Source organism: Hippopotamus amphibius, chromosome 11 (assembly GCF_030028045.1).
Source record: "Hippopotamus amphibius kiboko isolate mHipAmp2 chromosome 11, mHipAmp2.hap2, whole genome shotgun sequence".
NCBI lineage: Eukaryota > Metazoa > Chordata > Mammalia > Artiodactyla > Hippopotamidae > Hippopotamus > Hippopotamus amphibius.
Genome location: NC_080196.1, coordinates 13,281,880 through 13,297,022, shown reverse-complemented (window position 1 = coordinate 13,297,022; position 15,143 = coordinate 13,281,880). Strand labels below are relative to the sequence as shown.

General features: G+C 36.9%; 1 protein-coding gene across 3 annotated transcripts in view; it reads left to right on the top strand.

The window, feature by feature from the left end:
• NUP153 (nucleoporin 153) overlaps positions 1 to 15,143 on the top strand; it is a 71,560-nt gene that overhangs the window by 18,167 nt on the left and 38,250 nt on the right. For all 3 annotated transcript variants that reach the window (XM_057698950.1, XM_057698949.1, XM_057698952.1), the window contains 4 exons: positions 2,138 to 2,363; positions 14,005 to 14,253; positions 14,400 to 14,539; positions 14,621 to 14,749. In XM_057698950.1, the coding sequence (XP_057554933.1) occupies positions 2,138 to 2,363; positions 14,005 to 14,253; positions 14,400 to 14,539; positions 14,621 to 14,749 (744 nt within the window). The remainder of the gene's footprint in view (positions 1 to 2,137; positions 2,364 to 14,004; positions 14,254 to 14,399; positions 14,540 to 14,620; positions 14,750 to 15,143) is intronic.

Sequence of the window (15,143 nt, the reverse complement as noted above, 5' to 3'; positions counted from 1 at the left end):
CCCCTAAAATGTATTGTGATTTCCAGAAATGTATCTCATTCCCTAATCTCTTTAATTAGTTTGGTGGTTTTTAAATTATAGCATACCTCAGGTTCACTTGGGAGGGTTTGTTAAAGTAAGTAAGCCCTATCTCCTGAATTTAGTAGGGATAGGGCCTGAGGTAATGCACTAAACTGCTCTGGGCTGAGATTAAATAAATTGGTTACATTTTAGTTTAGAAAAGAGAAGGTCTCCAAGCAAAATTCATGAGTTTCAATGAATGAGCTTTTTATATCCATTTTGACTGGTCAATTTTTACTAATTATTCCCCACAATACCTAATGCTGTCACATAAGTGACCTTTGGTTAAGTAAGGTGTTAATTTTAAGTTGTTTTGTCCTTGCCTCCTCGTTGAGTATAGATCACAGGAATCTCTGATACTTTTAGTAGCTATAACACCTTAGAGGAAGTCTACAAAAGATTTATTTTAACTAAATTCTTACTGTAGTGCTTTAACATCACATCATATCAAATATGTCTTTTTTTTTTTCCTATTTAAACTATGTTATATCTTGAAAGCACTTCCAAGTCTTTTGGAATATGGGGAGGGGGGCAAATAAATATTTAAATATGAACAATTAGCAAAATAATAAACATGTATGTTTTTATAAATATTAAATCTTGGAGTTGGTGTAGAATCTTTCTTTCCACAGGAACTATGTGACATTGGCATAGAAAAGGGGAACAATGAATTTGTGTTTTTCAGTAGTGAGTATTCTAGGGCTGTTGGCTTCCTGTGTTGCTAGAGATCTTACATTGTAGATCTATTCAAAGTTTCTGTTTGGAGGAAAAACAATTATTTCCCAGTTGTTACCTACACCTTTTCAGATAATCAGGAAAATACTATTCAAGTGCCTACATCAAAGGTGTCTTCCATCTTTTCTATTGACAGGATTTTCCAAGACCTCTTTGTCTTGGGTTTGCTTTCAGGGTTTATGTATTCTGCCTTAACTTTAATGATTGTTTTTTTTTTGGACCTGCTGTTGCATTTTTTTCCTTCCATGACTTTCTGAAATCCTATTGTGTGAAGGGAGTTGTTGCCTAAAACTGGTTACCTCACCCCAGTTTGTTTCTGCTAACTTTTTTTTCTCATTAGTAATAAAACTATCAGTATATGCTTCTGTTAATATTGAGTAAATTGTGAAGTGCTTTCATGTTATTTCACTTGACCTTCATTATAATTCCTATCAGGTAATAATAGGAGAGGGTGTTATTCTTATTTTTCCTAGAGTGAATCAGAGTACCACCTACCAACCCCAAAGTCCAAGCTTTTACTCTAGCCTAGATATACCACAGCAGTTGTGTTGTACCTTGGGCGAGTTACTTAACTTCGTCTCTTTTCATCTGTAAAGTGGCATGGTTAAAACCAATTTCATAAAATTCCTGTGAGGATTAAATTGAATAATGTGTATAAACTGCTGAGAACACTGAGACGTGTAGAAAAGCTATGATGATATGTTAATAATGCTGATAGTTGTTACACCACATCTTTTTCTCTCTTTAAAAGTTACTGTAATAAAATTCTTGGTTTTCAGGCAACATTTGATATAACAAATTTTTACCATCAAAAAAAAAATCTTAGATTATTTCTTGAATTTATTATGTTGGGTTAGTTGTCTTATTGCCTTTTAAAAAATTCTCATTTTTATTTGTCTAAACTTTTGTTATTAAAGAGTGTACAAAAAGATATTTGAGGAAGCTATTGGGGGTATTTATATTGCTTTTAATATGCTGGGATCAAGATGGATGCCTTTTGTCTGGGATTACAACATTTTAGTGCATATCTTATTACTAAATCTAAAATTTATATTGCTTAGTTGAAGGCCTGTTGGAATTTTTTAAAGATTAGAATAATATGGCCATTTGGGGCAATTATTGGCTTATGGACATATGCATATGGAAGAAAGAAAAAAGTAGGAATTTCATGAAGTCTATAGAATTTGTAAAATACATTACGTCAACATTAACTCAGGTAACTGAATTTTAGGAAACTTTGTTGGAAACAGTTATGTTTTGCTTGGTATGGCTTTCTTTAAATAGGAACTGATGTTAAAAGATTAATTTCTAAGACTGCCTCACCTGTTTTTCCCCCCAACAGGGCATTCTTAGCAGGGTTACGGAATCTGTTAAGAATATTGTGCCAGGATGGCTACAAAGATATTTCAACAAGAGTGAAGATGTATGTAGCTGCTCAACAGACACAAGAGAGGTGCCACAGTGGCCGGAGAATAGGGAAGATGACCATGTGATATATTCTGATGAGGAGAGCTCTAACATTCATGATGGGAGGATCACTCCTGAGCCAACAGTCGGTAATACAGAAGGTAAGTCGAATGTGGATATTGTGTTATGAATGATAGGTTTTCATGCCTTAATTTAAAATATTTGTATATTACCTGGCTGTGGTAAATTTAATTGTGTAGTACAGAAACCATGTTGGAGGAGGGTGGTGATCACCCTTAAATTAGGTATCTTTTTTATTTATCAGTTTTTTTTTTTATTAAGAGAGGCTGAAATACTGTATTAGTTGAGAGTGCAAGCTCTGCTCTTAGACTTTGGGTTTGAATTTTCATACCACCAATTGTTAGTCATGTGACTTTGGCCAAGATAATGTGTGTTCTCTTCTGTACCCTCATAAATGGTCTTGAAAAAAGTAAATGTGAATCCCTTAGAGTAGGTCCTGGCTCTAAGGGAGCAGTGTGGTAACGCCCCCCACGACACATGGTTTGGGTCTGGTGTAACTGCAGTTGGGCTCCTGTCCTCCACAGCAAGCTCAGCTGGGCAGTTTCATTGATCTTATCATTGAGTGACCCTGCATTTTACATGCTTTTTTGGATCCACTTATGGAATTTTTGTGGGGTTTACAAATTATTAAATAGCTTCAGTGTAACCCATGAATGTGAAATATTGGGGAATATTACTCTGTCATTTCACTTTATGTATTTTTTTGCAGCTTTAGTGAGGTGTACTTCACATAACATAGGACTCACCCATTTAAAGTGTATAGTTCAGTGGTTTTTAGTATATGCAGAGTTTTTCAGTCACCACAATTTTAGAACATTTTAATCACCAGCTTTCTGACCCCATGTTTCCAAATCCTATATACCATTAGCAGTCACTCCGCATCCCTACCCCTCCAGCCCTAGGCAGCCACTGATCTGTATCTGTAGATTTGTCTATATCGGACATTTCATATAAATGGAATCATAAAATATGTGGTCTTTTGTTAACTGGCTTCTTTCACTTAGCATAATGTTTTCAAGGTTCATCCGTGTCGTAGCATGTATGAGAACTTCCTTTTTATTGCCGGGTAATATTTCATGGCATGGATAAATTACATTTTATTTATCCATTCATCAGTTGATGGACATTTGGGTTGTTTCTACTTTTTGGGTACTATGAACAGTGCTGCTTTGAATATTCCTGTGCGAGTTTTTATGTGGATATGTTTTCTCTTGGGTGTATAGATAGGAATAGGAATGCTGGGTCATCTGGAAATTTTACATTTTGAGAAAAAACTTTTTTCTAAAATGACTACACCATCTTACCTTCCCACGGGCTGTGTATGAAGAATACAGTTTCTTTATACCCTCACAAATACTTATTTTCTTTTTTTTTTTTTAAATGTAGCTATTCTGATAGATATAAAGTGGTATATCTCATTGTGGTTTTGATTTGCATCTCCCTGTGACTAATAATGAGCATCTTTTCATGTGCTTATTGGCCATTTATATATCTTTGGAGAAATGGCTATTCAAGTACACCTTTTCCATTTTTGACTAGCTTATTTGTCTTTTTATAGTTGAATTGAAAGAGGTCTTTACATAAGCCAGATATCAGTCCCATATCTGTATGTGATTTGCAAGTATTGTCTCCCATTGTAGCTTCTCGATGTTGTCCTCTGAAGCAAAAAAGTTTTTAATTTTTTTTTTTGGCTGTGTTGTGTCTTCCTTGCTGCGTGCGGGCTTTCTCTAGTTGGGGCAGGTGGGGGCTGCTCTTCGTTGCGGTGCGTGGGCTTCTCAGTGCGGTGGCTTCTCTTGTTGAGGAGCGAGGAGCATAGGCTTTAGGGTGCACAGGCTTCAGTAGTTGTGGTGCACGGGCTTAGTTGCTCCGTGGCATGTGGGATCTTTTGGGACCAGGGGTTGAACCGCTGTCCCCTGCATTGGCAGCTGGATTCCTAACCACTGTGCCACCAGGGAAGTCCCCAAAGTTTTAAAGTTTGATGAAGTCTGCTTTATCTCAGGTATGTTTCTTTTAGTTTATATGTTCTTTCTTTTCTAACTCTGTGTTAAATCTTGTCTTGCTTAAGTAATTGATGTGGGTATGTGTCTGTTAATTTTGGTATACTTAGTAACTTATTTTCCTGCCTGATCTGCTTATAGTGAAAACCAGTGAGAGTGAAATGGGCTGAAAGAGCGATTCTTACTTTGGAGAAATGGCAAATCCAAGTTTTCTTAGTGATATTCAGTTTGGTGTAGTCTTCAAATCCTTGCTTATTTTTATTAGAGTAACATGAGTTTTAGTATCTGTACTTTTCAAGATTTCTTTCTAATATACACGAGGGTGAGTTGAAAATTATCCACACCCTGGCTGTAGAATTTATTTTAATTAACTTATAGAAAAGACAAATACATCCTTTTTTGACATAATCTCCTTGCTTTTCAGTACACTTTGTCCATCCGTCAACAAGCTTTCGTGTTCCCTCATTAAAAAATGTTTTAGGCTGAGCTGCGAGCCAGGAATGCACTGCTATTTTCACTTCTTTATCAGAAATGAATCGCCCTCATAGGGCTTCTTTCAGGGGACCAAACAGGTGAAAGTCTGATGGAGCAAGATCAGGATTATAGGGAGGGTGCTTTAATGCCTCAAAACAAAGTTTTTGCAGTATGTGGGCAGAAGTGTGCGGACGTGCATTGTCATACAAGATCACAACACCCTTGGATAGCAGTCCTCTGTGTTTAATCCGAAGTTTTGGCTTCAATTCTTTGTTAAGCATCTCTATCCATTTATATATACTTCCTTTCTCCACGCTGCACACAAAGTCTTTGATAAATAACGGCACCAGGTACACTCAGGCCACAAAAAATGAATCATTGCATGCTACTCTTTCGTGCAGATTACAAGTGGGGCATCCATTTTTGCTTGTACAGCGGTGCAAATGAACTGATACAGCACGTTCACACCTGCACAGCAGTGACTGGGGAGACAGTAGCCTTGAACGGAAAGCTCTGATAAGACAGTGCAGCCAACAGAAGTTTTAATATAAACGGAGTGTGGCTAATTTTTGTCTCACCCTTGTATTGCCAACAACCATCTTGAGGTTTTATTTGGTAGATCACTAAGGTGCCGCCTTCTATATCATTCTCTTTTCTGGACATTGAATGGGACCTCAGCTTTTCTCTTTTCTTTTGACCAGAGGCTTGTAGCGCGTACCAGCATATATCTACAGTGACTGAAACCTTCTTTTCCATCCTAATGAGCATGCTTGTGGTGATTAATTAACTTGAAGAATTTAGTTTAGGTGTGAGATAAATGGAATTTCCTCATTTTACAACTGTAAAGTTTATTTTTGTTTATGTATTTGTATTTTCATTGAAATTATGGAATTCAGTGGTCTGCCAAGGTTAATTCTAACTTGGATTTTATTCATTTATATTATTAAGTCTATAAGGTAGCTTTTCTTTTACATGTATATTACACACACCTTTGTGAATAACTTCTAAATTTAAATTATTGTGGAAATTTTCAAACTACAAAAGTAAGGAGGATAGTACAGTGAACCCCCACGTACCTGTTACCCAGCCTCAAAGACAGCCAGCTTAAGACTGACTTTGTTTTCTTTGTTCCCACATCTATTCACCTACCTTCTCTAACTCCCCTGATTGTTTAGAAGCGAATTGTGAGCAGCTTTTTTATATTAACTTCAAAAACTTGATGGCATTTTCCCTCTGTCTTGTTTGAGGGCTGACTCCCGCTCCTGTCTTAAAATCTGTAAGCTCCACGCAGTTCTCTCCTTTCTCAAAGTATTTATTCAGTACTTACAGTCACATAACGTGTGACTACAGTACCAATGATAACTCCCCAGTATGATAAGTATAGATCTTACTAGATACAGCAAATCAGTTTGTTTACTCTGTGAAACATTACACTTAAATTTGACAGTGCAATTCTCAAGACAACTTAGACATACTTGCTCTTAAAGTAGTGTAAAATTATTGAAAGCTTAAAATAGTTGAAATATACCAGTCCTGAATGTTGTTTACTAAAGAGTTTTTTTTACCAGTGTAACTTTTAATAGTAACTGGAGCTGGAGAGTACTGAACATTCTTCAGATAGCACAGTGCAGTACGAACAGTTACAGAATCTGTGGCCCCTTTCAGATCTGTTGCTTCAGCTTTCTGTTGTGTGTACCTCCTTGTATTGACTGTCTTGATGGTGAGCCATTAGGTGTCTAGATTTCTTCTGCTAGGTTAATGGAATGAATCAATGAGGAGAACCTCAAATAATGTACATGTTAGATTTTCATTGATTCAGTAAGAATTCAGGCCTCTAAGGGCCCCACAACAGCATATCTAATATGCTAGTCAGCAGTAGATTGAAGTTGTAGACTAGGTTGGCTGATTGATACCATGTGATCATAGGTGCACTCTTAGAAACTGGGCATTTATGGCTGATGTGAATCTGTAGATGATATGGCCTTATTATCCCCAAATGTGTCCTTCATTGGGCCTGGTTTGGAGGGTATGGAAGCTCTGTAAATTTAAAAAACTGGCGTTGCTGTTAGCAGCATACCTTCCAGTAGAAATATGTCATACTAGATTTCTTTTTTCTCTATGGCTTCTGTGTATACTAGATTTAGTTGATGTCTGCCAGTATCTCGAAAATTGTCCTATTACTTTTATCCTCTAGGATAAACTGCTGCAGGGATGAGAGAATGGGTAAGTAAAAAGCACTTTTAGGATATAATATGCTACAAAATTAGAGTACTTCATACTCATTTGAAGTATACTCATACTGAAGAAACATTTCAGTCTATATGTGAATCTAGACTGCAGAGAAATTGAAATATGATAATCTTTAGATGCCAGTGGGTTTACATGCCAACACCAGTAGATTTTGAAGCTCCAGCCAGTTTCTCTCTTAACTTGAGCAAGCTTGATAAAAAATTATTACATATACATTAAATACCAATTCCCCCTTGCCCCCAGCCCCTGGCAAACACTATTGTACTTTCTCTATGACTTTGACTACATACCTCATATGAGTAGAATCATACAGTATTTGTCCTTTTGTGACTGACTTATTTCACTTAGCAGAATGTCTTCAGAGTTCATTCATGTTGTAGAATGTATCAGAATTTATTTCCTTTTTAAGGCTGAATAATATTCGTTGCATGTATTTACCCATGTGTTGATGGACACTTAGGTTACTTCCATCTTTGCCTGTTGTGAATGAAGCTGTTAGGAACATGGTTGTACACATCTCTTTGAGATTTTTGAGACTCTGCTTTCAGTTCTTTTGGATATATACCCAGAAATGGAATTGCTAGGTCATAAGGTAATTCTATTTTTAATTTTTTGAGGAACCACCATACTGTTTTCTGCAGTGGCTGCACCCATTTTACATTTCCTATCAGCAGTGCACAAGGTTTCTAGCTTCTCCACATCCATGCCAACATTTACTTTTTTTTTAAAAATTAATTTATTTATTGGCTGCATTGGGCCTTTATTGCTGTGCACAGACTCTCTCTAGTTTCGAAGAGTGGAGGCTACTCTTCATTGCAGTGTGGTAGCTTCTTTTGTTGCAGAGCACGGGCTCTAGGCATGTGGGCTTCAGTAGTTGTGGCATGTAGGCTCAATAGTTGTGGCTCATGGGCTCTAGAGCACAGGCTCAGTAGTTGTGGTGCACGGGCTTAGTTGGTCAGCGGCATGTGGGATCTTCCAGGTGCAGGTATTGAATCCGTGTCCCCTGCATTGGCAGGCGGGTTCTTTTTTTTTTTAGGCTCTTTATTGGAATATAACTGCTTTACACTATTGTGCCAGTTTTTTTCTGTACACCAAAGTGAATCAGCTGTATTTATACATATATCCCCATATGTCCTCCCTCCCACCCTCCCTATCCCAGCCCGCTAAGGCATCACCCATCGTTGAGTTGAACTCCCTATGTTATGCAGCAGCTTCCCACTAGCTATCTCTTTTACATTTGGTGGTGTATATGTGTCAGCGGTACTCTCACTTTGCCCCCACTGCCCACCCCGTGTCCTCAAGTCCGTTCTTTACATCTCCATCTTTATTCTTGCCCTGTCACAGGGTTCATCAAAACCATTTTTTTTAGATTCCATATATATGAGTTAGCATATGGTATTTGTTTCTCTTTCTGGCTTACTTCACTCTGTGTGACAGTCTCTAGCTCCTTCCACCTCACTACAAATAACTCAGTTTCATTCCTTTTTATGGCTGAGTAATATTCCATTGTATATATGTGCCACATCATCTTTATCCATTCATCTGTTGATGGGCATTTAGGTTGCTTCCATGTCCTGGCTGTTGTAAATAGTGCTGGCAGGCAGATTCTTAACCATTGTGCGACCAGAGAAGCCCAACATTTACTTTCTTTTTTTCTGATAGTAGCTGTCCTAATGAGTGTGAAGTGAATTCTTATTGTGGTTTTAATATGCATTTTTCTGATGATTAGTGATGTTAAGCATCTTTTCATATGCTTGTTGGCTGTTCGTATATCATCTTTGGAGAAATGTCTGTTCAAGTCCTTTGCCCATTTTTTTTCCCAGATTCTGAATATATGTATGTATTTTTTAAGAACTTTTATTGAGATACAATTGATATACAATAAACTGCATTTATTTAAAGTGTACAATTTGATTTTTTTTTCTTATTAGTAATGTATATATGGCAATCCCAATCTCCCAATTTATCCCCCTCCAACCTCCCCCCACCCACGTTCCCCACTTGATGTCCATATGATTGTTCGCTACATCTGTGTCTGTTTCTGCCTTGCAAACCGGTTGATTTGTACCATTTTCCTATATTCCACATATATGAGTTAATATATGATATTTGTTTTTCTTTTTCTGACTTACTTCACTCTGTATGACAGTCTCTAGGTCCATCCATGTCTCTACAAATGTCCCAATTTCATTCCTTTTTACAGCTGAGTAATATTCCATTGTATATATGTACCACATCTTTACCCATTCATCTGCTGATGGACATTTAGGTTGCTTCCATGTCCTGGCTATTGTAAATAGTGCTGCAGTGAACATTGGGGTGCATGTGTCTTTTTGAATTATGGTGTTCTCTGGGTATATGCCCAGTAGTGGGATTGCTGGGTCATATGGTAACTCTATTTTTAGTTTTTCTTTTTTTTGGGGGGAGGGGTACACCAAGTTCAATCATCTGTTTTTATACACATATCCCCATATTCCCTCCCTCCCTCAATTCCCCCCCCACCCTCCCTGGAGTCCCCCCCACCCTCCCCGTCCCTGTCCTCTAAGGCATCTTCCCTCCTCTAGTTGGACTCCCTTTGTTATACAACAACTTCCCACTGGCTATCTATTTAACAGCTGGTAGTATATATATGTCTGTGCTACTCTCTCGCTTCGTCTCAGCTTCCCCTTTTCAAGGAACCTCCATACTGTTCTCCATAGTGGCTGTATCAATTTAACATTCCCACCAACAGTGCAAGAGCATTCCCTTTTCTCCACACCCGCTTCAGCATTTACTGTTTGTAGATTTTCTGATGATGCCCATTCTAACTGGTGTGAGGTGATACCTCATTGTAGTTTTGATTTGCATTTCTCTGATAATTAGTGATGTTAAAAAGCTTTTCATGTGCTTCTTGTCCTTTGTGCAGTTTTTAATTGGGTTATTTGATTTGTTGCTTTTGAGTTGTAGGAGTCCTTTATACATTCTGGATATTAAATTAACCCCTTATTATATATGTGATTTTCACACATTTTCTGCCATTCTGTAAGTTGCATTTTACTCTCGATTGTGTCTTAGTGCACAAAAGTTTGATACAGTCCCACATCCTTTTTCTTTTGTTGCCTGTCATGTCCAAGAAATCACCAAGACCAGTGTCTTGAAGTTTTTCTCTTTTTTTCTTATATAATTTTATAGTTTTGGGTCTTATGTTTAGGTCTTTAATCCATTTGGGGTTTATTTTTGTATATAGTGTAAGATAAGTGTCCAGTTTCCTTCTTTTGCCTGTGGATCTCCAGTTTCCCCAAAATTATTTGTTGAAGAGACTTTCCTTATCCATTGACTGGTCTTGGCACCATGTGAGGGATCATTTGACCATGTATGCAAGGATTTATTTCTAGGTCTGTATTCTATTCCATTGGTCTGTCTTTGTGCCACCACCACACTTTTGATTACTGTTTTGTAATACTTTTTTGAAATCAGGAAGTGTGAGATCTCTAATGTTGTTGTTCTTTTTCAAGATCATCCTGGTTATTAGGGGTCCCTTGAGATTGCATAGGAATTTTAGCATGGATTTTTCTGTTCTGTCAAAAAAAAGTTTGTTAAAGGAATTGCATTAAATCTGCAGATCACTTTAGGTATTGGCATTTTAACAATATTAGGTCTTCTGAGCTAAGAACATGGGATGTCTTTCCATTTATTTACATCTTAAATATTTTTCAGGAATGTTTTATAGTTTTCATTATGCAAGTCTTTCACGTCCTTCCTTAGTTGATTCCTGAGTGTTTTATTCTTTTTGATGCTATTACTAATGGAATCATTTTCTTAATTTACTTTCTAGATAGTTTTGTTTCTATACACTAGCAATGAACAGATTTTTGCATGTTGATTTTGTATTCTGCTACCTTGCGAAATTTGTTTATTCTAACACTTTTGTGTGGAATATTTAGGGATTTCTACATATATATCATCTGCAAACATAATTTTACTTCCTGCTTTCCAATTTGGATGAATTTTGTTTCTTTTTCTTGCCTTATTACTCTAGCTAGAGCTTCCAATCCTATGTTAAATATTGGGTTGGCCAAAAAGTTCGTTTGGGTTTTTCAAATGAACTTTTTGGCCAACCCAATAGAAGTGGAGAAAGCAGGCATTATCTTATTCTTGATCTTGGAGGGAAATCAGTCTTTCACTATTGGGTATGATGTTAGATGTTAGGTTTTCACATATGGCTTTTGTTATGTTGATATTTCCTTCTCATCCTATTTGAGTGTTTTTGTCTGTACTTTATTTTTTTATATAATAGCACTTTGAAACTAAACAATCCAGAATTGTTTTGTATTGCTTAAGCTGTTAAATGTTTGTGAAGACAGACTTTTAGAAAGATAATATTGATACATAGAAGAAAATTACAGAGTAATTTCAGTACCAGATACAGTCCAGCAGCACAGTAGGGAATAGCAGACTCATCTTACTTATTGGGGAGAGTTAATCTGGGGATACAAGGAATCATTAATAATTAGGGAATTATTAATATAATTTAGCATGTTAATAGGTGAAATAGTGTTATGAATTGTTTCTTTCAGGTAGATACTAAATAGGCATTTGCTAAAACCTGAAACCTATTGTTTTCTTTATTTCTGTTTGGAATATGGAAACCACTGCTTAGTATGTCAGTCATCCAAAGGCCAGAAATCATGTGTCATTGTGAAACAATAGAAGCATTTTTTTTAAATGTGATTTTTCAAGTGATTTTTGACTAAATTATCCTTTTGTATAATATGGGTGGAGATTCTGGATTCTGTTATCTTCCTCTGAAAAGTATTGATTCCTGTTTTAGCAAACAGTTGTTACTGAATGATCATTTTGAACTTACCTAGTTTTATGTTTTATTAATGTGCATCTATGGAAAATCCAGGGTGTGGTTAAGTCCCCTAAGGTGGCTGGATTTAGCCTTCAAACTCTGTCTTCTTTGTGGCTTTTTAGGATGGGTTTACAGTAGGTCTTGTTCTCGGGCATGCTCCATAGTCTCAGGGGAAAGCTTCTTCTGGTATCTCAGCTGAATACCAGGGATTTAAGGAGGTATTTATGGGACCTCTAAATTCTGGCAGTCTTGGAACTTCACTGTCCTCAGCACTTCTTTTTTTCCCTAGCACTGCTCAACCTTGTAGTAGCTGTTTTCTCAATTTCATAGCAGCTGCTATTTGGTAAGCCTTGGTGGTCTTGCTCTGTGTATGTACAGCCCAGCCACACTCTAGACACCCCGGTGTAGACGTCTGGAGGCCCCTTCCTGTGTGGTTTCCTACTGTCCAGTGCCCTTAATTCTGATTTCTACCTACTGTATTTTGCTTTGACTCCAGCTCTCTGTGCCAGGTCTGGAAACGTTCCTAGACAGCTGGGTAGTGATAGGGCTCACTGTGAGTTTTTCTTGCTTGTTTCTGTTGTCTGAAAGTTATTACCTCATATATATTGTCCACTTTTATAGTCATTTGCAGTAAGAAGGGCTAGTCTAGGGTCCTACTTACTCTAGCCTAACTGGAAGAGTCTTTTGGAAACTTGACAAATGATTCTAAAGCTCTGAAAAATACACCTGAAAATGAATAGGGAAATCCTGAAAAAGAGTAAGGGAAATGTGGGGTAGGTCAGAGAAACTTTTTTTTTTTCTTTTGGCTGCGTTGGGTCTTCATTGCTGCACACGGGCTTTCTTTAGTTGCAGCAAGCCGGGGCTACTCTTCTGTTGGGGTGTGTGGGCTTCTCGTTGTAGTGGCTTCTCTTGTTGAGGAGCTCAGGGTCTAGGCACGTGGGCTTCAGTAGCTGTGACACGTGGCCTCAGTAGTTGTGGCATGTGGGCTCTAGGGCACACAGGCTTCAGTAGTTGTGGTGCATGGGCTTAGTAGTTGTGGCTCGCAGCTCTGGAGCTCAGGCTCAGTAGTTGTGTTACGCTTAGTTGCTCCTCGGCATGTGGGATCTTCCTGGACCAGGGATTGAATCTGTGTCCCCTGCATTGGCAGGTGGATTCCTAACCACTGGTGCCACCAGGGAAGTCACCAGAGCAACTTTTACAGACATTAAATGTGTTATAAAGCTGTAATATTTAAAACATTATGATACTAGTATAGATTTATATCATTGGTGAAAACTTCTTAGAATTTACTATGTGGTAGTGGTGGCTTCTAGATCAGTGAGGAAAAGATGGCTTACTTAAGAAGATTATTTTAGAATATAAACAGATTAACCATTTGGAAAACAATGAAGCTGAATCATTCCCTCACTACTTCATTGTGACTGATTCCATATGGAGCCAAGATTAAACATTACGTTGAAATAAAAGCAGTACTACCAAAAAGAAAAGAGTAAAATTTTTTTATTTCTTAGTCTTAGAATGGTAGAAATCTGTGCATGTTATTTTCTGTATTACAGAGGACACCGAAAAAAAAAATCAAATGGTTTCAACCAACAGTGAAAAAAATTAGTTGTTATATTTCAGATCATATCACACTAATTTTACTGATCAGAAAGAAACTAGATTGGACTAATCTTATTAGCAAGATAGACCATTACCAATAAGCAGTTAACAGAAGAAATATGAACAACCAATGAACAGGGAAGGATGCTCAATATCTCATTTAAATAAATGCAAATAATAATGATGCCATTGGACATAGTAGATTAACAGAAATCAGAAAAGGTGATTATTATCAGTATTGTAGAGTATGGAGGAAATGTACATTGTCATTTACTTTTATGCAGGATAGCTTAACAAGAAATCTTTGAATCACAGTATCTCATAAGCAAAAGTGAGCATGTACTCTGATCTAGTGTGATAGAGTACTTCCACAAATTATTGTTTATCCATTGATTCTCAGGATACCTTGCACTACTTAGGCTGCTTAATGGGATGTCTCAGTGTTCTGAATTGAAGCTATATTTATTATATAGTATATTTTCTTGAAACAAACAGTATTTTATTTTGATAGTGTATTGCTTTTCCTAAGTTGAGTATTCATAATATTAATGCTTTTCTTTTAAGAACCCTCAACAACTAGTACTGCTTCAAATTATCCAGATGTATTAACAAGGCCCTCTCTTCATCGGAGCCATCTGAATTTCTCCATGTTGGAATCTCCTGCATTACACTGTCAGCCCTCCACATCCTCTGCATTCCCAATTGGCAGTTCTGGATTTTCCCTTGTAAAGGAAATTAAAGATTCTACCTCTCAGCATGACGATGATAACATCTCGACCACCAGTGGTTTTTCTTCAAGAGCTTCTGATAAAGGTATTCTTAGCATTTGGTAGTATATAATTTTGGTAGTAAAAGTAAATTTCACGAGATAATTTTGTTCTAACTTGATTGTCATTTTCATTTTCTATTGGTGAAAATATAGACCTTGTAATTAGTGCCATTACATATTTTTGTTTCAGATATAGCTGTTTCAAAGAACACTTCAGTGCCACCTCTGTGGTCCCCAGAGGCTGAGCGTTCTCATTCACTCTCACAGCACACTGCCACCAGCTCAAAAAAACCAGCATTCAACTTGTCTGCCTTTGGAACACTTTCTCCTGTGAGTACTAATTTGATTTGATCTAACCGCATTAGTTTTGAGTGTTTATTACTTATAATTTATCATTATGTTTCTGTGCAGTCACTTGGGAATTCTTCATTTCTTAAAACAAGTCAGCTTGGAGATTCTCCTTTTTACCCTGGAAAAACAACATATGGTGGGGCAGCAGCTGCTGTAAGACAGCCTAAACTACAAAACACACCGTATCAGGTTGGTTTGAACAGGAGAAGCATTCATGACCTTTTTTTTTTCTTTTTTCTTTATTTTTTTTTAAATAGTCAGTAACTAACTATTGGCACTCATAGGGTTTTGGTTGTTATTCTTTGATGAAATGATAGAATTGTAGATTACATTCTTTTCATTTATTTAACATTATGTTAGACCTAAGCAAACATTTTATACATTATTTGTGTGTGTGTTTCAGGAATTGTGATGATTAATTCCTTTTTTAAAAAACTGAGGTGCAAGTTACATACAGTAAAATTTACCCTTTCCATATTATTTGAATTTTAACTAAACACATACAGTTGAGTAACCACTTCTGCAATCAAAATACTGAATAATCATTTCCATCACCCCAGAATATTACCTTGTGCATCTCTGT